This window comes from Hippocampus bargibanti, linkage group LG01, assembly GCF_051943395.1.
Source record: "Hippocampus bargibanti isolate YZ-2025 linkage group LG01, ASM5194339v1, whole genome shotgun sequence".
NCBI classification, from domain to species: domain Eukaryota; kingdom Metazoa; phylum Chordata; class Actinopteri; order Syngnathiformes; family Syngnathidae; genus Hippocampus; species Hippocampus bargibanti.
Window position 1 is genome coordinate 31,905,397 of NC_142734.1, and position 23,672 is coordinate 31,929,068.

The following is a 23,672-nucleotide window of genomic DNA, read 5'->3' on the forward strand; positions in this document are numbered from 1 at the left end:
TCGTAATAAATAATATCCAGGCCACCGAACTAAAATACTGTACAATGTTTCTCTGCCCATTATCAATGACCACGATATATGGTTGGGTCGCCATTAACGTCTTGTCAGTGTGTATCTGGAAGTCCCACAGGATCTCCCCCCCCTCTCTCTCTCTCTCTCCGTCCTGCTGATTTTTAATCCAGGTCATCAATGTCCATTTAATGAAAAAAGGAATAGTCCAGTCTCACTGTATAAATATCTTCATTGAATACACTGACAACACCTTAAAAGTCATCACCGTTTCATTTTTTATTTTGATCCTTGTTTCTTTTACCACATATATACTGTCATTTTTACACTTCAAATCTAGTGACATTATCAAACATCAATTTTGAACAAAGTGGTACCTTGGTTTTGCAAAACAAAGAAACTGCATTACAGTACATTTATGTTTCAATGAAAACACAACAGAAGAGGAATGCAATACATGTCAAACAATCTCAAATGTGTGGAATACGTTATCAACCTCTTGGTCGTGTTCTCAGGAGACGCCTCGATGTGTGTGTGTGTGTGCGTGCGTGTTTTCGTATGTGCGTGTGTGTGTGTGCGTGTGTGTGCGTGTGTGTGTGCGTGTGTGTGCGCGTGTGCGTGTGTGTGTGTGTGTGTGTGTGTGTGTGTGTGTGTGTGTGTGTGTGTGTGTGTGTGTGTGTGTGTGTGTGCAAGTGTAGTTCGGAGTGATTCTGCTAAACTTTGATGCCATAGTCAGTCACAGTTAAAGCCAGAAGAAGTCACATGAGTTCTCCCCTGATACGAGGGCAGTTTTGGCTCTTTGCGCAACTTGAAGGAAGCCAAGAAAAGCCACTTAATTCTTTCAAAGGCAAACCTGAGTTAGCCAGTCTTAACTTTGCAAAACCCTGAGTTTTTGACTTGTCGGCCATGTATCACATATGAAAGGGAATGTTTTTTTTTTAAATTCCATTACACGTTTGTCAAATCACTGCATGCTATCTCATATTGTGACATACCGTAACTACAAACAGCAATATCAATGGAAACACCTTTCCATGTCATACATTGTAAAAAGACTTGAAATAAAGAGAACGTTACATTTTAAAAATAACACAGAGGCACTCGTGACTCAAACCGTAGATTGGCCGTCTTTTTTTCCTTCAAGAATGAACAGAAATGAAAGCTGCCACCAGAGAGCGGTCTTTTGATGACGCGGAGCATTTCGACCAATTTGTTTTACATCAAGGCCCGTCACGATAATGTTCAATATCAATTTATCGCAAGATGAGGATAGACGGGATAGGATTTTTTAGGAGTCGACAAAATTTGTCAATTTTCCATATGTGATGAACATTCGCATGCGCTTCTTTGTTGCCTATGTTAGTCAACCTGCTAGTCAGTCACTGTGTAATTTAGCACATGCACACACACAGATACTGTATAAACAATACGATGGAATGGCTTCTGAAATCCATGTAATCTGTTTGGTTGGAATCTGTGAAAATGTCTCTTAATTGGAATATGTGACTATTACTTATTTATTAATGAGCCGCAGCAGTGTATGGTTATGCTGATAATAGTTAAGTAGCGTTAATTGCTAGCAGGCGCAACCATGCGCATTGCTGTCTTTGTAGTACAGTATTTAATGGCTATTTTATGCACTATTCGAGATAGATATTTATAAATTTGGATAAACAATATTTCTGAATGATGTAATCCCATTAGTTCTTACATCGTCACCATATCAATGAAATCAAAAGGCATGACAACACTATTGTTTATAGTGATAATTTTTGGCAAAATATGTTGTCTCCAAAATGTTGTTATCGTGACAGGCCTATTCACATCACTGAAAATAAAGGATTGTGAGGGTCATACTTGAAAGGTAAACAAAATACTGTTATGACAATAGAGTCAATGATTTACAGTTAAATAAGCAATATTTAGAGAATAAAGTGATTTATGAGAAATATACATATTACAAAAATAAAATTCCTTGCTATATTGAAAAAAAGTTCATTTACTGTTCTTTCCAATATATGACAAAGGCTCAGCATTTTATATGAATAAAGTTTCATTTTCCATTTATAAATAATGCTTGTCAACAGCAAATTTTAATCGGATGACTTTTTGTTTCCTAAAACATATTTTTAAAGCTGATTTTAAGAATATTCTAGCACATCAGGTTTGTTTTCAAAATTGCCCTTTAAAAGCTTGTGCCATGAATCGGAATTTAACGATGACAATTTTTTTTTTTTAAATAAACATATTACGTGTATTTCATTATTATTGTTATGAGCATCATTATCACTGCTACCAGGATTATGAAAACTTGATCTGCTTGAGAGTAAAACAAGGGGAGATTAGAAATAACTGTAAAAAATAATTTAGTGTAGTCTACCTCTGTCGATTTGTAAACAATTATTGATTAGTGCAGGCTGTATACTCAAATGTCACTTTTTTTCTGATAAAATTTCAAGCTTCTTTTTTGTCATGTCACCGTTTTTTTTTTCCCTCATCAGCGTGGCCCCAGTATTCCTTCAAAACAGACAGAACACATCCCTTGTTTTCAAAAAAGGGAGACCCAAATCGGCTTAAAACATTTGGAAAAAAAGAGCAAAAGTTGCTGAAAAAGCACACAAAGACATACTGCAAAACAGCACCGTGTGGCACTATGAAATGGCACAGATGTAAATATATACATTTATCCTAAAAAGAAATCAAGATTTTCCCAGAATGCATGACACCGTATTCCTTCTCAAGTTTTAAATCGAAACTTTCAATCATCCATCCAGTTTTAGGTTACCTCACTCCACCGGGCGGAAAAGGGCCCGGCCTCGGATACCAAAGCCCCCTTTTCTGCCAGTGGGGGCAACTTGAGGGAGCGGGGAGGAAGAGGAGGAGGATGAGGATGAGGAAGAAGAAGGAAGGGGAGCAGGGGGAGCAACGGCTGCAAGTGTCGGCGCCTGCATGGGAGGTTGTCGAGACAAGAGTTCCTTAAACACAGAGTTCATCTGGCGACTGATCATCTCCTGTGAGTGGTGGAGGAGGGGGCGGGGCCAGAATGGGATCAAGACAGGAAATGGAGTATTACATTTAAGATGACAAAGTCTTGTCTTCTACTTGCTTTACATTCTGCACTAAGTACAGCCTGAAGGAGAACAGCTGCACTGATTGATAAACGATATGGATAGAATCCTCCAGGGGACTGTCTCGATTGTTTGGAGTTGTCTTGGCAAACATTTTGCCTCTTATCTTAGCAGGCTTTATCAGATCATGTGCAGAAGCCAGACAGGACAGCCCTTCCCTCCAGTGTCAGAGTGGAAAGTATTTATGGTTCAAGTTAGAGGCGCATGCGAGTGGTATCACTCTTTTGGAAACGGCCAGTGATAAAAACAGCGGTCATCCTCTTGAGAGTTTTGAAAGGTGCAGATAAATGAAATGTATTATTATTATTATTATTATTATTATTATTATTATTATTATTATTATTATTATTATTATTTAGTTGTGACAGTGGATTCTACTCGTCAAGGAGGGCTTTGTGTGTGATGATACGTGTATTGGGGGAACCTTTTTATGTCCTATTTGAACACCGAAAATACACTGTCTGTAACATAAGAATCTGTTTTAAACTTTTTACGTCCATTCCCCTAAACCAGGTGTCAGGAACCTATGGCTCGCAAGCCATATATGGCTCTTTTGATGATTACATCTGGCTCGCCGATAAAACTAAATCCATAATCTCGCTTTTTCACTGTTTGTTTCCTGTTTGGGCGGCAGTTTTATCCAATTTTGATTGGATAATACTGACCTAAGGTGATGTTCAATGAGCATTTTTGATTGGATGGTAGCCGTTGATGTCGAAACAGGTAAACGGCCCTCTTTGAATAAGCCAGACGAATAAAGGTGACGAGTATCGTACACTTCAGGTTGAATGCAATGAAACCACCATGAATGAAACAGTCAAATGTCAGTGGCAATTTGACAAGCCCCATGCTAACGTTAGCATCAATATACTTCTGCGAGAGACAGCAGAAAGCAAGTGTGGAAGCTAATGAGCCGTGTGCAGGCTAGCTAGCAGTAACTTCGCGTATGGACCCGGCAAATTGACTTTCATTCCGATCGTTTGACTGGATTTTTCCCAACCACGAGGAACGGAAAACCATTCATGCTAATGGTGGTCACAAAGTTATTTTAAATAATACATCCTGACAGTTTGTTGAAAAGTGGCCACGCGTGCGTGTGGTTGTGTGTGTGTGTTGAGTGTGTGCGTGCGTGCGGCGTGTGTGGCTCTCTCTGAAAAACATTTCTAAATATTTTACTTTTATGGCTCTCTTAGTCAAAAAGGTTCCGACCCCTGCCCTAAACGATTTTTTTATCCCGGAATTTTTACTCCTGGATTTTAGCAAAATAAGTCTTTCACATCAGGGGGCATCGGGACCTCCTTTACAATGGATTTATCTTTTAAACTGCATTGGTGATTTTTCAATGAATCATTTCACATTCTTAGCATGAGTTGACGACCCCGCAGGCGATTTTGAGCAGCGCTGCAGCAGTAATTAAAGTGTGTGCTAAGAGAGGGACCATATTTTTCCCAGCGGAAAAAAAAATCATTGGCCCCGCCCTACTCACTCTCGAGGACTTGCACACTGCAAGAATCGAATCATGTCATGACGAAAATACAAATAAAATATTTTCGACTCAGGAAAAACAAGCAATGGGCTCAAATGAGCGACTAACCTTGTCAACCGATGTCCTGTCTGTCTGAACAAAGGCAGGTCTGTCCACAGGTTTGAACCCCGCCTGTCTCACAGTGTCTAGTGTGTGTCTTCGCTCCTGAGACCTGAGACAGAAACACAGTTTTTCCTTTATTTACCGTATTGTATGATGTATAAGGCACACCCAAAAGCCTTGATTTTCTTCAAAAAGATGACCCTGCGCCTTATACGCAGGTGCGCATTATACCTGAAGTAAAATATTGAGCCACAAAAGGTCTCGCAACTACTGTCACCAGCCACCGACTCAATTCCCCCCACCTTATAGAAGTTGTGCGTAACCCCAGCCTCTCCTGTAGCGCCTTATAATGTGGTGTGACTTATACATTATTTGGAAAACTCATTTTGTCATTGGCCTTTGGGCCAGTAATTGTGTGAACTCTGAAAATCTTAATGGAAATATGATGATCTATTGTGCAATTGCTGTTTGTTAGCTAAAATATAATTTCAGTTTGGAAGTTTTATAATTAGGCATGAATGATTTAGAGTTGTAGATTCGACTTACACTGGCAAGTGACGTGCAGCCGAGGAGGCTGGTGGCTTTTGACCAGGGCTTCCATCACTCCCCCGTTGTCGCCCGGGCAACGAAGCACCATCGCTGTTCACCCGCATTCTGTCGAAAAGCACACAAAAGAACGATTTAATTTTGGTTGAAGCAGAATATTATTTATCAAATAAACTAGGGCGCGGAAAATCCTACTGGACCCTCCGCACCCTGCCCACCACCTTTTCCAGCTACTCCCCTCAGGCAGGCGCTACCGATCCATGTGCACCAAATCCAGCAGACATTTAAACAGCTTCTTCCCCCAAGCCATTAACTCTTTGAACTCTTTGAACTCCTTCAACAGTCGCCCAAATGAACTGTATAGTGCCACTTAGCAATTTTTTGATGATGATACTAGTGCAGCGTGTTCTACCGGAAACAAATTCCTTGTGTGTTCTACATACTTGGCAATAAAGATGATTCTGATTCTGATATTTGCATTGATTGTGATTATGGACAAAATGATGAATATTAATTTGTGTTAGGCTCAAAAGTAACAGAATTTCTGTAAGAACAAAATGATAATTTCTAATAGAGCCTACATTACTTTATTATATGGCGATAGTAATACATGCAAGTGTATATTATTTATCAAATAAAGTACTTTTTCCCATAATGTATTATATATATTTTTTTTTGTACCAGACCAAAGTGCATCAAATATTTTCTGATGTTGGTGTTATTGCAGAACGGTTGAAAATTTAAATTCACATATGGAGACCTTACTGTACGTATAATGCACACAATTTTTTGCACATTGTTAAAATGAATTGTGAGTTTGGGAAGTAATGAATATTGAAAACAAAAAAGTACACACTGTACCAAAAAAAATCTGCGTTTCACAAATCAAATGTCCCTTTATTTAAAAAAAAAAAAACAATTTCCTAATACAAAAGTAGTGATTATTTCTTGAGTGTTACAGAACGTGAATGTGTGTGCGTGTGTGTGTGTGCGTGTGTGTGTATGTGTGTTTGTGTTTTACCGAACAGTGTTTTCTGTATGAGGATCATCTGTTGACAAATTTCCAGTGCTGCCGCCGCCGCTGACACCGCCTCCTTCGTCTCTTTTCCCTCTTTCGGACCTGCACGAGGAGAAAAGAAACATAGGCAACCTTGACAATACAAAGTTCTAATGTAAAAAGGGACAAATATTCATTGTCTTTTCATTTCTGATGTCTTTTTTTTGGTGCTAAATTAGTAATCGAAACAAACACATCATGTGGTCTTGGTTCCAAAGTGTGCATGCTCACCCTTCCAAGACACTGATGTACTTGTGTGGGATGAGACCTTTGACCCCTGCTGCTTCACCCCTCCACCAATCAGAAGATGCCTTGCTATGAAGAGTGAGGAGCTCTCCCTGCTTGAACGACAGCTCTGCCGGTGACCTTGCCACATAGTCGAACATTGCCACGGCCTCCCACTCTGCAACACATGGGAAAAAAAATCATACACAATCCTTTTCATTTATGGTCATATTTTAAAAAAAACTTAATTTCAAAAAGGACCGTGTGGAGTTGCTTTTTATCAGCATATCTGTAACTTTGTGAGCATACAGCAGTGTGTCTGTTCTCACCATCCTCACTTGGTAGATGTTCAGCCTCTCCATCTCCTTCCTCTGTGATTGGTTCACTGCAGATAAACCAAAAGATGAATTAGGGGATTTTCCTCTTCTGGCTATACAATCTCACTCCCAGGCCGACTTTTGCGTGATATCAGATTTCTTTTCACATCATTTTGAAAAATGTCTGCTACATTATATAGATGACAGATCTCTTTGAAAATAAATTAAAATGTTACCCTTCTAACCAGTGTCTGAAACTCATGATAAAAAGTTAGCGGACACCCGCGCAGACAACTCTGAAACGACTCCGGCCCGGCCATAAAGTTGCCTGCCCCATTTTTCACAACTTAAAACACAAAAAGATGTCTAATCGCAAAAAAAAAAAAAAAAAAACATTGTTGCGAAGTATAAAAGGTTTTTTTTAAATTAAGGAAGTACCTACCATAAATGCTCCCTTGCCTAATTTATGGTAAATATCCCTTGCTGAAGATTTTGCTCCAGTTGTCGTTTGTCGTCATGGTGCACAATGCAATGTTTGCGTTGTGTTGTCTGCTCAAAGCGAACGTTCGTTTGGCAATTCCCATACGCGGCACCGGCAACCAATCAGAAGTCTGCTTCGGACTAGACCCTGACCGAAAAGTGTACCCCTGACCGAAAAGTGTACTGTAAGAGTTTTGAAAGCCGCTGAAAAAGAGGAGTCCGCGTGGCTTGTAGCGTTTTGTTTGTGGCTTTTGCTTTATTAAATAAAACAAACGTTTCATTTGAAAAAAAAAATCACTTTTATTTTTCTTGAAGAAGTTGTCGGCCATCGGGCTGAGACATTTTGAAAGTTGTACACCCCGGGCCACCGGGCAGACGCTATATCAAACACTGTTCTAACTTATGAATTTTAACCTTTTCATGCACCCTATACCTAATAAAATGACCGCCTGTCCACTATTCTAACCACAGTCCATAAAAAAAATTGAAAGCCAGCTATTTGGATAATTATTTTTTTCCTATGCTATCAATGCATTGACACGGGTGTGGGTTGACGGCTCTGCTGTTTATTGGTCAAAAGAGAATAGTCCACATTTTTCATTTTACAATTGAAAGTGGCTTTTACAAATATTCAAATCCATGGATCTTATTTACTGAACGGACTGCACGGTACACTGGATGCTGTGTTTTAAATCAAAAGTCATATTTATTTCTGGATGTCAAATATTGAAAAATTCAGCCATCTGCAAACAAGCGGCATGTTTGGTGCATGGATTGACTGCAAATCTATTGGTCGACGACAATGACAAAGAGTGTCAAAATAGAATGGCAATATTGTGAATGACTGTTTTTCCCCCTCCCTCACAAAAATTGAAAATTGCTGGCATAAGGCTGCCAAGAAATGTCTTTGATGCGGCATCAACTTGACTGAATAAGCCGGCGGATAAGCTAAAGAATGGCACTGCTTTACATACCTCATCTCTAACTGAATATTATATTCTGTCACTCACATCAGACAAATCGTATATAGTAATAAGGAAAAAAAGGCAATCTCAAGGAATTAACAAACACATTTTAAATCCCATTTCTATGATATCCCTTACCAATATTCCTGCTCAAGGGTCATGTGCTTCTCATAAATGGGGCCCGGCAATTCAGACTGGCCGGGAAATATGACATCGTGTTGAAGGATCATGGTTTTGACAAGGTCATTGACCTGTGGCTGCCGAGCAACGGCATCATCCGAATCAACCCCTCTCAGCAGGCTCGGGCCGAAGCAGACGGCCAGGTTGTAGGGCTGCATCATGTTCTCGTCACTGTACTGTGTCACGCTGTGAAGACACGCACAAATGAAGCGGTGCTCCCAAAATAGGCGGCAAAAATAAACAGACATCCGCAAAGATATTTTGCCACCCCCCCCCCAAAAAAAAAAAAAAGATTTTAATGCAAGTTTGTTTTTACGAAACAGATGTTGAGGTACATGTATTTTTGTGGAAATGCATAAAAAATCTTGGATATAATAACTCTACAGTACCAATAATGATATTTTCTGAACAAAATCGTACAATTTATTTTAAACCCCTCTCAAGTGTTTACTCACTGATTGAGGAATGCGAACAAGTATCGCATTATGATGATGAGAGGTCGTGGGAAGGGTGAGACAATCGATTTGATCTGTGCCGCCTTCTCCACCATCCCTTCAATTTCTGAATGAAAATGGGAGTAAGAGGAAAGAACAATGTAGGTCTCTGTGTCTTTTTGTTGTCATATTATTTGTTATTTAGTTTTTTGTTCTTTTGACTTCAAGATGGCACCACGAGAGTGACTACCTTTCCAGCAGCTCCTGTATTTTATTTTTGTACTTCTTTCTTTCCTTTCCTTTTCCTTTCATCACTTTGCTACTGCGAAATGTAAATTTCTCCACTGCGAGATGAATAAAGGTAAATTCAATCCAATCCAATCCAAGTCAAATAAAATCAACTTCAATTTGCTGCAGTCACCCTCTTTGGATGAGAAGAAAATGCTTTGGACAGTGACCCATTTGTCAAAATAGCAGGAAAAACCAACAAGGTTTTGTGAAAAGAAGCAAAACACTTGATTATTTTTTTCTAAAGCATACAAATGCATTAAAATATGTAACAAGTACAGGTTGAAGTCTATTATTCTGTAAATAATTGTTCATCTTGAAAAAAAAACACAGAGAACAAAGAAAAAAAAATGATGTCATTTCACTTTTAAAGGCGACTTGTCATTTTTTGTCCTCTTTCATTTATGTTCACTCAGAAGTTTTTTTTATTTTAATTTTTGGCGTATTTTGTCAAGAACCGACAGATGGACATTTGTTTTTGTCAGCTTTTAACAATCCTTTGAAAATGTACCACAATACAAATTTTAAATAGTACAAGAATAATGCTGTCAAAGTACTTTTATCAATTTGAAAGCTTTCTATTGCTTTAGCTTTTGTTCCCATCAAATGTAAAATCCCCATTTGAAAAAATATAGTAACTAAATTACTGTAATGAGGTATCATAGTCGCTTCATTACTATTTATAGGATTTGGACCTGCGGCACTCGTGATAATGAGTCGCCAGGAGCTGTTCCCACAGTGCCAAATTGGAGGATTGTCGACACAATTAACTTGCGACTTTGGTACCAGTACCTGTCAAATAAGGGGGTTAACATCAAGCGTGTGAAATTTCAGGGGCTAAAAAAATAGCAACAATATTGAATCAGTATTTGCAAATGAAGAATATAGAATCAAAAGGACACTTACGGACACACTCCAGCAGTTCCAAGTAGCTCTCATAAGGGAAGAGGGGAGGCTCGAGGCCTCTGAAATAAAGCTTCAAGACCCCAGCCACTGAATCCAGGTCACACTCACTGTCTGAGAGAGGGTCTTCTCCTGGATATACAGATATTGGCATATGTAAAATGTGTATAAAGGCAGGTTCAGTGAATAATTCAGAAATAGAGAGCCACCAAAAGGACCTTCTTATTTTGGACAGGAAGGGACCTGGAACTGAACGTCATGTATATTGCAGTCGTGACATTTGTTTTTTGGTAAATGTTTTATTTAAATAAAGTTGTATTGTATTCCATTTTGCATAGCTCCATCCTGTGGATGCATAACACAACCAAAGCACTATTTTAACTGTTATCCAATGCACTTTATTTATTCTATTTATGAGAACAGTTTCAAAAGAGAATATTAATCGAAGCGGGGCCTTATACCCTGAAGCGCCTTCTAGTGCACAACATATAGTACCATATTTGGCAACCCAGGCCACAACCATTACAATAAAAAAGCATGATTGTAGCTTGAAGGGGCAAAAAAAGAGCTTGTGGTTATCTCTAGCTGGAAATCTGTATTGGTTGTCGAGAAACGGGTCGCAGGTCGGTTGCTGTTTTAAGGTCTGTTTATGCATTATGAGGTTAGTAGCAAAAAGGAACAAACACACCAAAACAAAACAAAATCTAATGAACTAGTTCATTTTTTTGAGTGTGATCTTGCTTCAAAACGTGGCATTACACGCAGTAAAATGAATTTGTTTGTATTGGAAAATACAGATTTACCTCTCTCAAAAGCATCTTTGATCAAATTCACTTCTCTTTGTGACCCAGGAACTCGGAATATTCCTTCATGGTGGAGACCTGAAACAAAAACGAACACACACAATTTTATTGTTTTTACTTGTGCGTTAAGGTTCACCATAAGAATTTGGTTCTAAAATAAAGTATGATCCCACTGGGAGTCAAATATATATGACTGACTTCTAATGCAGGTAGAAATAGAGAAAATAGTGGGCTGACATCATGATGACTACACCCGTTTGTTTTCAAGTCCCCAGAAGCTCTCCCAGCATGGTTTATGGCCAGTTATGCAAATTGTCTCACCGTGAAGGTTTATGAAGCGGATGCAGCTTTCAACCACCACAGGGATCTGCTGGCCCGAGCTCTGCAGAGGAAAGAGGATTTCAGAGTCAGAAAAAATAGGACACAGAGAAAAGAAGACATTATAAAATAACAGCCCTTGTCGGAAGGAGAAGGGGGATGCAAATTCATATTCGACGTGAATGGAAAATAAATAAACAGAATGTGAAGGTTGAAAAGCTCCAGAAAGTCAATCATGAAATGATGGCATCTTGGTACTTTTTGTTGCTTAGGTGGAAAACACGCATCAATGGCATTGCAAGTCATATCAACACTAACTTTTGTTTCCCATCTTAAGTTAATTTATCATCTTGAAGGTGCAATGTAAAATGATGTTTATATACTGTATATTTCTTCTAAAGGAGTCGGGAATCCTAATTTAGCTGTTGTATTGAGAAATATTTTTGGAGGTTGTTTTGTTAAGATAAAAGGAAAGAAAATAGCTATGGGATGAACGATCACCCCTTACAGCATTTTTAGTATAAAACGCCACCTGTCAATTTGTTCAAAGGTGACAAAATGACTTTGTATTTCTTGCTTCTTATGAGAAGCAACAGAGTTTGGTACCTGCGTACGAGACATTCTTCTTCTTCTTCTACACCACGCAAAGCACAGCAGTGAACAGAAAAAGAAAAGGTAAGGTAAGAAAGCATATTGACAAAAAAAAGTAAGAGGAGGAAAGATTGCAAAGGAATAGCGCAAAAGTGCACATGTTAAGTTGTAGAATCGAGAGAGGAGGCAAGAGAGACTGGAGTGTATTTTAATCCTTTTTGGAAGAAGGGGAACGGATAAAAGTGGGAAATGGATTGAAAGGACATAAATAAATAAGTTATCAGCAAGACCACACGCACCCAAACACACACACGGGCGTAAAATATTCCATGTCAGTTCCTCAGAAAAGCAAAGCCAAGTTTCACAAAAGCAAATCATAATATGAAAGATGCACTTTTGGATTTGGGAGATTGCGTGATCGTTACCTGTATGTAGGAGAGTATGTCGGTGCTGAAGAGTATGTGGCAAAATTGGGATATGGGTCTGGACTTGCGAAGTCGCACCGAGCGAGTGCAATGAGCTCTGGGAAGTACATAAAACGCATTATGGCATTTTGTTTGTGGGTATCCAAAGAGGCTGCAGTGAGGCTCGCTAAATGCGTGCTATTAGTCACACTTGATTTCAGCGGTGCCCATTCCAAAAAAATAAAAAGAATTGACCTGTTATGTAATCGAGAAAGGCTCAAAATGGCAATGTTGAAAGCAACTCTGTCTTTACTGCTCTCCACTCTCGATTTCGCCCTATCTCATTCAGTCATACTATGTTTACATTTTATAGATACCTGGAGGGGTCTGTGTTGACGGCCTCAGCTGAAAGAAAAAGCAAATAAATAACCATAAACACAAACACACATACGCAAAATCACCAAATTTATCTTTCACAAATTTCAAAAGTGACCAGTTTTTGAGATACTACTGTTGTACACAGTGGAACTTCCAAAATTGCTCACCCCCATCAACTTTAGCAAGTTGATGTCTTCAGCCTTTTTTAACTTTTTTTTGGTGATGCCACATCTGAATGTTACCAGTTATCACAAACTCAAAATTTTGATAACCGTAGATCACAACACAATAGATCAAAGAACCTCACCGAGGTGACGCTAATAAAAGCGTAACAAATGAGGACAAGTGCTTTTAGTAAACAGCTCCGTCAATTTCAAAGGAATACACAACACCCCAATCAAGCAACACCGATAACCTTGGTTGTCGATGACAGGATTGCTCCACAAGTCCCTCTTTGGGGCTTAATTTGGTGGCTTCACTGTTTAACCCATTCCGAGACAGCGGTCACAACAACGGACAGTTTATCATGTCTAACTAATTTTTTTTGCCGCGGGTAGTTAGTTTCCCCTTAGGGGCCATGATGAATTTGGGCAAGCCATTAGAATGTTCAATCCCCTCCACATATTACATACAGAGCGTACAGCAAATTAATGAATAAAAAGTTTTATGCTGTGGCGACCCCAGGAGGAAAAAGCCGAAAGGAAAAGAAGAAGTAAAAAATCATGACTGTTATTGTGGTTACATTGGACAATTTCAAATTTTCTCAAGCTTGATTTGCTTTCGCGGACCGAATAAAATGATGTGGCGGGCCAGATTTGGCCCCCGGACCTTGACTTTGACACCTGTGGGTTGCAGGGTGCACGAAGAGGTTAAGGGCATACCTTTCTGGATGGCATTGTGGAGTAGATCGTGTTTGGCTTGAAGTTTGAAAGTCAGAGAACTGCTGGTGAGAAACTCCTTGACTTTCTACGGGAAAAGAAAGTACAGTACGTTTGCTCTTTCACGTCACCTCTGACATTTTCGTATTTTATACATATTTTGTCATAACTCACTGCAAAGTAGTAGGTCTCTGTCTCTTGCTGATTTGCTCGACGCTTGGCGATGGTAAGTTTCGGCGTGGATCCTACTCCAGCGGGCTCGTGTAATAGGGTGCTGGGCACGTCGGGGGTTGCGTTGCAGTCGCTATCACACATGGAGTCCAGCAGGGCTGTGAGCGTCGCTTTGAGGGTTTTACTGACCTGAGATCGCACCAGATACAGATTATCAGGGAAATGTTTTTCACCTTTTTGTCACACAGTGCAGATAAATAGAAATATTAGCTATAATCAGTTGACTTGAGATTCATTAACGCACAATATTTTCCAGTGTATAAGGCATTATAAGGTGTACCTTCAGTGAATGACAGATTTTAAAACATTTTCCTTATAGAAGGTCCTTACGAACAACTCCATTCACTTGTAAAATGAATAAACGCTTGTTATGTATTTTCTCCAAGGTAAAGAAGTAATACTGCAAATTTCCCCATTGTGAGACTATTAAAGGCTGTTATAAATTTAAATAGGTGGGTTTTGCTAATTGTGTTTGGGCCCCTGCGAAAAGCACGCTAGACTGAAAGTCATCTTACTTCTTCTGTCTCCAGAGTGACAGCAGCGAGTCGAGACTGAAGTTGTTGAAATCTGGTCTCCATCTCATACCTAACCTGACTCTCCGCGCTCACCTCACACACCTGGAATATAAATCAGCAACCAAATAAGAGCCACATTCGGGTTTCATCACAATTCAGCAGAAACTATTTCCGCTATACCTGGTCACCCTCATGTGGATGGTAGTTAAACCGAAAAGGAAGGCAGAAGGCGGAGTCATGCTGCTGCAGCAGTGCATCTCTATCACCACCCTGGTCCAGCGACGTTACCGCCGCCTCCAATTGCTTAAGCCCCGCCTCCTCGGTCTTTTGGATGCGCCATCGACTAGCCAGGTAGCATTTCATTACCCTCTCCACAGATGGATGGAAACCCAGGTCGCAACACTGCCCGGAGGATGTGTGTGTGTGTGTGTGGGGGCAGCAATAAAGCATAGGAGGGAAAGAGGAAAGGGTGAGAATAAATGAATGACGCTGATAATGCGTGAGAGGGAAATTTCGGTCATTTGTTCTGTCCATTTTGATTTGGCAATCAAAAGTAAAACGCATTACTAATAATTGAAGGAATTACATATTTTTCATTTTCAATTTTCGGCTCAGATTGAAAATATATTACCATTGAAAAATGGGCCGGAGGACTGAGTTTAACAATAAGTGTCACTTTTATATTTTTTCCCTCTGGGCAATTTAAAATGGAAATGAATAATATCTATATTCTAGTTGAAAGGGTATGAAGGAGGTGCTGAAATGTTTCTTTCTTACGTCAATGAGAGTGCTGACATCTTGCAGGTAGTACTTGTTCATGGCCGCATTGGCTGCAGCGAGATTGAGCAGATAGTCATTTCGAGCTTTTGTACACTTGAGCTGCGTCTCCTGCACTCGGCCGTGCCTCTGCATGCACACACACACACAAAAAAATATATTTACACTGGTAGGCCATTGTAAAATCCTGACATTTATTTGTCTACTAGTGTATTGAACAAATCCATAGATGTATTTCCATTCATATCAAAACGAACGATACAGTATCCGTTTAATTGCACACACTACATTTAGTAAACATGTAAGTCCATTCGCAAACATGTACAGAGCCCAACATTTGACGACGTTGAATCTGAGCATGAGCGTTACGGCTGGAATATCATGATTTTTAATGTCGGTGAAAATATTCGAAACCACTGAAGTCGTACAACCGTGCGCTTGCACTGCGCACAAATATAGAGCCCACTATCTCAACTTATTTTCCGTCCATTTAGAAGCAAACATCAGGTCAATATCCGTCCATCTACGTAAAGGCATCACATAAGCATGTCTTTCCCTTCACTTCAATAGATGACGTACCGATCGAACACGTGTGATTTACCTTCTCCATTAATCTCTCCATCTTCTTGACGAAGCTGCGCCTCTGCCCTCCCGATTGGCTGAGGCCGAGTTCAGCAGACTTGCCAGTGTGTCTCTCTTCCAATCGTTCAGCCTCCTTCAGTTTGCCCTCAGCTGTCAGGCAGTCAGTGTGGTACTGATTGTACGTCTTCAAAGCCTTCATCGGCACGAGCCGTGTCACACGCAGCGCACGTGATCAGTGTCAGTTTCCTCCGCAAACGACGTTATTTTGCATTTTTAATATGAAGAACGTCAATGTAATATGCTCACCGTCTGCAGCTCGGTCGTGACTTTAAGCAATTCATCCTGCATCTGGATTCCAACCTCTTTGCTCTGTTGGCAGAAAGAACATTGATTGTATTCTCTCTCTATATATATATATATTGCAAAAGGAACTATGTTAATTTGCTGATTAAGGGGCTATTCATTCACTGCCTTTCCCGAATTTATTCGGAAATTGAAAAAGGGCAACCAGTTCAGGGTGTCTCCTGCTTATTGCCCGAAGACAGCTGGGATTGGCTCCAGCACCTCCCGGCAACCCTTGTGACTAAGCGGATCAGAAAATGGATGGATGGATAATTTCAAGTTTTTTTAGGACTTGTGTCAACTCAAGCACTTTTATCTAGTTGTTAAGGCTCAACATCAAATTCTGTCTGCTTCTCCAGTGCAGAAGTCAAGAACCTGCACGTCAAGGCTAATCCCCCACTTTCCGTCTGGTGCAGGTATGAGTCCACACAGCCTTTCTCTGTGGAGTCTCTTTTTCAGTTTTTTTAATGATATATTTTTTTTATGATCAATTCTGTAAGTTGAACCTTGCACGCATTGGCCTGACAGTGTGGACAATGAAGGGTGAAAAATTCCTTGATCTGAGGAAGAAGTATGAATCTTCAAATGTCACCCATATCACCAGAAAAAGTTCTAAAATGGCTGCTTGGCACACTTTGGAAAACAAGTTGCTGGAATTGGCAACAACCACAATACATTGCACTCAATATGCTATTCGCAGTAATTGAAATTTGGAGGGCAAATCAAGATTTCGAATGCTATTATGATTTATCCGTAAACTGTTTCATTTCTACTTGAAATATTTGAATGAGAAAAAATTAGCAAACAGTTCTGTGTCCCACTCACCCGTTTGTGGAGCCGGTGTGCGTCCTCTGTACTGTGCGCTAACCGCTGCGTGAGTGCATTGCAGCAGGTGTCACCCAACGTTGAGTGCTCACGACTTTCCAAACGAGTCTGAGTCAGCAAAACAGACCAGACTTGACACACCGACTGACCCCACTGCTCCTTCCTGCGGAAAAGTGGATCATCCTTACTTAATGCGAAAGGTGCATTACAGATAATGCAGTCATATAAAATGAGATGTCGGTTTCTCACTTCTTTGTCTTGTGTGTGAACCTCTCGGTGAGTTTATCAAGGGCACGTGCGTACTCTGCCTCAATGTCACCGCGTCTGCGGAGAAACTCGGAAAGATCTGAAAGTTGCTGCTGTTTCACCTCTACCTGGCAGTCCAAAATCTTGATCTGGTCAGTCAGTTGTGCTCGCAAGTCTGTGACAGAGAGGGAGAAAACAATGCTGTTATGTTAGTAGTACAGACGCTCCCCACCTTACGAACGAGATACGTTCCGAGCGGTCGTTCATCAGGTGAATTTATTTGTCAGTTGCTTCAGTGCTATATTTTGTATAGAATGTATGTTTAAGTCAAACATTGAATGGGGAAGTATGAAACACAGACGCTCTAACACTCGTAAAATAAATTCGCACCCACTGTAGTACAACGACATATATACAGTACTTGGGTACTTCAGTAAGCCATTACTGGCACGTAATTACTGAATTATGTGGCAGCAGCCATTACTTTTTGTTATGCGTGGCGTCCTACTGGAACGTCAACAGGGAAGAGGGAATTCCTCTACGGTGTAGAGTATGTGTATAGAGACTATACAGCCAATCGTACGTGAGCTCGGCGGATAGGGGCCTGAACTCATTGGCAACATTTCAGCATAGACTGGCACTGATTGGTCAGCCTTGGTGTCCGTCGCATAAACATCCAGCCCTTGAAACCTCCAATGTGTCTGTGTGTGTGTGTGTCTGCATAAAGCACAGTACGCAGTCAATCGCAAGCAAGCACAGCATCTCTGTCCGAACATTTTTCAACATACTGTACCCACAAAAATGTTCACATGTACCATTATTCGTAGCTCGAATGTTCGTAAATCGGGGAGCATCCGTATTTCATTTCTTATTTTAGAACTTTTATAATAAAAAAACAAGAATGACATTTGTCAACAAATCCAGCATTCAAAAATCAAATTATTCGCAATGATGCTGACTTGATGAAAATAGGAACACTGAGTTGTTTCTCCATTTTATCAATAGACATAAAAAATGGCTTCCATGAAAGTGAACTCATTCAATTTGGTAATTTTATCATTTTCTCAAGAGAAGGTGAGACATGGTTACAATTTATGTCTGACTCATGTAACTCATCATAACACCAATAAATAAATAAATAAATAAATAAATGCACATGGGTGCGTGAACTCAGTATGGCCCAGTACTGCGCATGAGCTTTAAGGCCAATAAAGTCATCATAGTCTCATATCAAAACTGTCTATGAATCATTCTTCATCTCTGTCTCTCCCAGCCTTATCATCTCTCACCCCTCTTTTCCCTTCATTTTGGGCGCACACAGCCCAGGTCCTGACTAGGATGTGAAGAGACAGCGTGGCTAATAATGACTATAAATACATCCATGTAGTACAGTATCGCCGGCACGCCTTGGCATGCACTCTTCCAAAACCTCGCTTGTAACTTTACGCATGCATGCACACACATACAGTATATGAAGACACACTATTAGCTGCAATGTGTGTGCTGTCAGAATTGAATAATGGTTTGTCTTCAACTCCAGGATACCTTACGAGGCTGAGGGGTTATTCCAATTGAGACTTTTTGACATGGCTCATCGGGGGCTTCAACACAAGTATTTCCCAACCACAGGTAATGTGGTTTAAAAAAACTACAATAAAAAAAAATATATATATAATGTGTGTGTGTGTGTGTGTGTGTGTGTGTGTGTGTGTGTGTGTGTGTGTGTGTGTGTGTGTGTGTGTGCGCGTGTGTGTATGTGTGAGCATTTGAGCCTGGATGGTTGTATGTCTCTGTTTTATATATATTATATAAAACACCATGGGGATTTAGTGAAGGGTATTGCTGTTTTACAAAATGTGTTTTTTTTACTCCCCTTTCAAACTGTCTCAAGCCAAGATTTTAACCTCACTGTCATCAGTGTACAGATGACGGCTGAAGAAACCTTTTCATCGATATATTAGATTATACAGTGATAACCTTGGCTTATGAACTTCATTGGTTCCCAGTTTTTTATATTTTGTGTACTCTGTCGCCCCCCCAAAAAATTGGGCTGCAAATTGTCGTCTATACGTGCCCGGTGATTTGACTGTCAACCGAAAAACCCAATAGCTCTTTGGTGACCTCAATCGAGAAAGCATCATAAAAAATGGATGAATGGCTGTCCTTTTAATTCTGTGTTGGTGCTGTCTATATAAACCCACAGAGAGGAAGCCAGATACTCTCTTGTAGTGACTGTATAGAAACGGTTTGTAATTCACAATAGTAGGTCGAGCAACTACACTTAAATCATGAGACAGCCACGTGTCTGGTGTGTGCATATAACACAACGCAAGTTTGCACGCATGGTTGGTGGCTCACCTTTCATCTGAGATTCATATTCAGCCAGACTCCCCTTCTCCCTCCTCAGTTTTCCATGTGATGTCATCATCTTTGCCACCCACTTGATGCTTGATGGTTTTCTCTTCTCCCAAGCTTGGTGTGTTCCTTAAACGTTCCAGTTGCCTCCCCTTTATCCTTCCAGCTTTTGCCCCAGTTGTTTGTGACCTTCCACTTCTCACACCTTGATTGACCTAGTGCCTCATGCAGGAAAGCTGCATCGGCGTCAATCGGCCGCACTCGCCAGGGACGTCAGGCAGATCCATTTGTAGACTGTTCTGAATGTGGGAGAGGGAAAGGATCATGTTTAGAGGATATGCATGGATGGAAGAAGACATCTGGGAGAAAGAGAGGTAGATTTATGGCGAGTGCAATGGGAAAATGAGAGAGTGGACAAATGAGGCCAGGGGAGGGCAAAAGGGATAGTGACACCGAAGAAGGGAGATTTAGTAGGACGGACAGTCTGATGGGGGCCACGTCAAAGAATGGACAGTGCTAACACTGTGATGAGGAGGGTGATGACGGGGAGGAGTGGAACAGCAGAGGGGGATGGAAGGATGAGAGGTGATGAGTAACAACAGTAACAAGGACATTCGGTGCCTCAAGGTCGGGGATGTCCACGAAGGTAAAAATCACAGGAAAAAAAAACGAAATTTTGAAATGGATGGCGACTAATTTCTACACTTGAAAATGTATGCGGTATGGTGTTATGTGGTTCTTGTGTGACGTGTACGAAGGTGTTTTTTGCGTCAAGTTGTAATAGGTCTTGAATAATTTCAAACAATATCATCGTGATTTGTTGGCGTTTGTATGAATCAGAAAGGAAATGCGTTAAAAACGACTCAATTCCTGGAGGAAATAGGCCAAATTAGAAACACGGAAGGAGTCAGTGGCTGCGAGCTATTTCACACAGCGGTGCTCATTTCATATCTGGTAAGTTATTGAGGCCTTTAAATGATTCAAAGTCAGAAATTGTGGGATAGCGAGTGCAAACGAGTTAACCCTTGGAACGACGAGCTTCGTTTCACGTCAGCTCCGTGTAATTTAAAATCTTAATTCGTAATATCATTATTGTTTGTGACGTTTTTATCGAGAGATGAGCACGTCAGCTCCGTGTAATGTAAAATCTTAATTCATAATATCATTATTGTTTGTCGATGAGATTCCGTGAAATTTAAGATCTGAATTTGTTTGCATGATTGCATGGGACGTTTACCTGTTCCGTTTTGCTCTAGACGTCTGAGAACACCATTGCATTTCAATTAAAAGTCGGTCTAAAATGTAATCCAGTTGATGTCACCGTCACAACAAACTGTAGTGAATCTAACTTCCGTTTTGTATATAACAAGCAAAAAAAACAAACAAAAAACAGTCTATCTGGCTCCGTTACTCACCCTGCCATGCGATTTGAAACTATTGAGGAGTTAGTTCTCTTTTCTTTTCTAACATGGCTCGCGGTTTTCTCTGTTGTGTGTGAACATTTGGTTTCGCCACATCTTCCTCTCACTCGGCAATCCCATCAGGTTTTTCAACTGGTAATGTTAGTTTTCAACAGCAGTTTTCGCAATACAGTACTTTACAGTTCGTCGACTTGTGTACATTACGAACGGTTCTTCCTGCGGCCAAAATGCGCGATCCTCCTGATCACGCACGTCATCTTTCTTTACAAACTGTATATACGTCGTCGAGATGTGGGACATATTCCATCCACATCGTATTATTCTACAAATCTATCTACGTGACTGTACTCTCAAAGTCTACCATGTCAACAGGGATGAAATAAAACCTAAATATCTGTTTTGAAAGTATTTGAAAATGTATTTAATGGATAGACTAAGATACATGAATAATAGAAATTAGCATGTTAATGGTTAATTTATAACTAAATAAATATATCATGAATAGGCAGTCCGGGGAGACGAGTGCTTAGCATATTTGTAACACATAGTTGTGTGATTTGGGCTGGGGGGTGCGGGTAATATGGCCTGATTCTTATTGCTCTATTTTCTTTCATGGTTGAAATGAAGACACTGAAATAACAAAACAGTTCTTTGTCATTTGACAGCAAGTCATCTCCATGAGATAATCCACTATCACCTTGTAGGGCCTATCAATACTATACAAAATGCAATATACGGTGCCACATGCAGTATACCATTTGACGTTGTAGTAGAAATAACATTTACAAAGTATTTATTAGCATGTCAAAAACAAACCATTGAAATCAAAACCCAACCTACTTATCAGTGATGCTGATTATCAAATGTATTAATGTGATTAGATTGTTACAAATGTGTATGCTAGAGGCACTTGGCGTCTTCTGATAAAACAATCATGCGGTGGAAAAAAAGGTGGTGTTCTGGCAGGCCTTGCTGTGAATTTGTAACTGCAATACCAGTGTAACTCACACGACCAGAAACAAATTCCTTGAGTGGTTTAGAAACGTGGCCAATAAGACGATTCTGAAGTGCATGACACGATGGAACCGATGTCCTAACCGTAGAATCAAAAATAGTCATGTCACTTTGGGGGACTACATGCTTGTCAATACTTCATACTGAAAATTATTTCATAATCCCACTACTCATACTCTATGTCTAGAAATAATCACCAGGTCATCCATCTTTCAGCATTGATGAACAAACATTACATCTGTGATGGAGCAAGTGTCCTTGTGATAAACAGATGGACAAACAGAGACGTTTTTCAGTCTCGTCAATGTTTTTGCCATCTTTATTAACACTTGTGAATTGACTCGTAACCACAGTAATTTAAATCACACATCGTCTGGAAATGCAGTCAATGAGCTGTGAAAACAAAAGTAAGACTCGGAAATGGTAACAGCACCGCAAAGTCGAGTACTCATCCACACTTTCACCTCAGTGTGCTTTTTTGAGTGGTTTGCATAAGAGGCGATGACAGAAAAAAAGCAATGACTCACCACATCCTGTCTTGACAGGTTTCAGCACACTGCAATGAGTGGCAAAGTCAGTTTGACGACAAGTGGCATTGTTCCTCATTAGCAGGGCCACATCAATAATCGAATTCGCACAATTCCACTGTTCTTACCGCATGTGCCTTGACCAACTTGCATGCCATTGTACATTCACTGATGTGTGACCCTTAAATCCATTTGGCTTACTAGAAGGATATTCTCACAGGTGGGGGAAATGGTTCATAACAATAAACTTCTATCACCTGCTTTCTAGAAAGTCTTTAAAGCGCCGCTGGAAACGTTTTCCAAAGGATGGCATGCATTCATTGATGTTTAGCCAGAAATCTGCAAAGGATCTGTGAGTATGTCAAAAGGTTAATTTTGATTAAATAAGGCAGAGTTTTACATGCAAATCATTATTTATTTTTTGGCCTTATTAGGTATATTATTAAAGGTGGTATTTGCATTTTAAATACAATACTATACCTCCTTAGAGTTCAAAATGGGTGCTGTGGAAAATTTTACAATTTGGCTGAATTTGCAGCCAAATCTTGTACCAGTAGTTAAAATAATCTTTTTACCCATCTATCAATATCGGCAAAGTAAAGTGACATTAAGATCAATTGAATTCAGGTCCTTTCCATAGCAGAAAGGTACAATGAAACTTTCCAACCACCTGTTGCCTTTCATACAACGGAATAAGTCACAGTTTCTTGCAAGTACGTATATCAGTTTATAGTCGACTAAACAGTTATTTGAGACAAGCTCATTGTGAATTGAGTTTGATATTCATTAAGGACATTTTCATGTGTGTGCAATGAGATTATTCTCATGTAAAAATGGACATAGTAGCTCACTAAATGTTGGGACACATTTTTTTCAGATTTTCTGAATCATGTAACCCCAATAGGATCGGCGCTATGCTGGGACCCATTGACCGAGTAAATAGTATGACAGGAAAAAAAATGTTTTTCTTCTGCCTTATTTTAGCAACATTAACACTACGAATGCTAGAATCAATGTGAAATCCCATTAATATGCTAACAGCATATTCGCATACTTCCAGGAGTTATATTTCATATATTCACATTATCAATGAACGTGTTTTGTGATAATTATTTTTTTTATTCTTCCCCTGCTGTTGGGGACCAGTTTTCTACCCAAAAATAGTCAAGGTGCCCTTTGGGCAACCAAGTGCGACACACCTGCATCTCCATCAATGTGGGTGGCATAGGCTCATATTTGGATAGCACAACCAAATGGGTATTGGCAATGGTTGGGGTTGCACTTCCTCGGCATTGTCCAAAACTCCTTGGTTCCCCAACACGAAACTATTCCTGGCACAGGCCAA

At 40.0% G+C, this 23,672-nt stretch overlaps 1 protein-coding gene across 3 annotated transcripts; it reads right to left on the minus strand.

Annotated features, from left to right (window-relative positions):
* Positions 1-263: 263 nt before the first annotated feature.
* Positions 264-19,510, minus strand: LOC148903920 (SLIT-ROBO Rho GTPase-activating protein 3-like). 3 transcript variants are annotated; one of them, XM_089010988.1, is made up of 23 exons: positions 19,369-19,510; positions 17,014-17,185; positions 16,765-16,927; positions 15,904-15,966; positions 15,617-15,790; positions 15,016-15,144; positions 14,419-14,640; positions 14,239-14,340; positions 13,667-13,852; positions 13,496-13,580; positions 12,614-12,641; positions 11,848-11,875; positions 11,245-11,305; positions 10,924-11,001; positions 10,124-10,252; positions 8,951-9,056; positions 8,454-8,681; positions 6,883-6,938; positions 6,560-6,731; positions 6,293-6,391; positions 5,272-5,379; positions 4,732-4,834; positions 264-3,020 (listed from the first exon to the last, which is right to left on the minus strand). In XM_089010988.1, exons 1-23 carry the CDS (start codon positions 19,436-19,438, stop codon positions 2,796-2,798), a joined length of 2,787 nt encoding a protein of 928 aa, XP_088867114.1. In that variant the 5' UTR covers positions 19,439-19,510; the 3' UTR covers positions 264-2,795. The 3 variants fall into 3 exon arrangements, with proteins under 3 accessions (XP_088867114.1, XP_088867105.1, XP_088867096.1); XM_089010979.1 differs by lacking the exon at positions 11,848-11,875 and adding an exon at positions 12,258-12,354 and having other exon boundaries at positions 264-2,954; XM_089010970.1 differs by lacking the exon at positions 11,848-11,875 and adding an exon at positions 12,258-12,354.
* Positions 19,511-23,672: the final 4,162 nt, after the last annotated feature.

Bases quoted from the DNA above. Each gene is read 5' to 3' on its own strand.
- LOC148903920 (XM_089010970.1), bottom strand. From the start codon at position 19,438: ATGATGACATCACATGGAAAACTGAGGAGGGAGAAGGGGAGTCTGGCT. The intron at 16,928-17,013 runs GTGAGAAACCGA...ACTTTTCCGCAG, and splicing joins TTCACACACAAGACAAAGAA to GAAGGAGCAGTGGGGTCAGT. The intron at 11,002-11,244 runs GTGAGACAATTT...TTTTTGTTTCAG, and splicing joins CCGCTTCATAAACCTTCACG to GTCTCCACCATGAAGGAATA.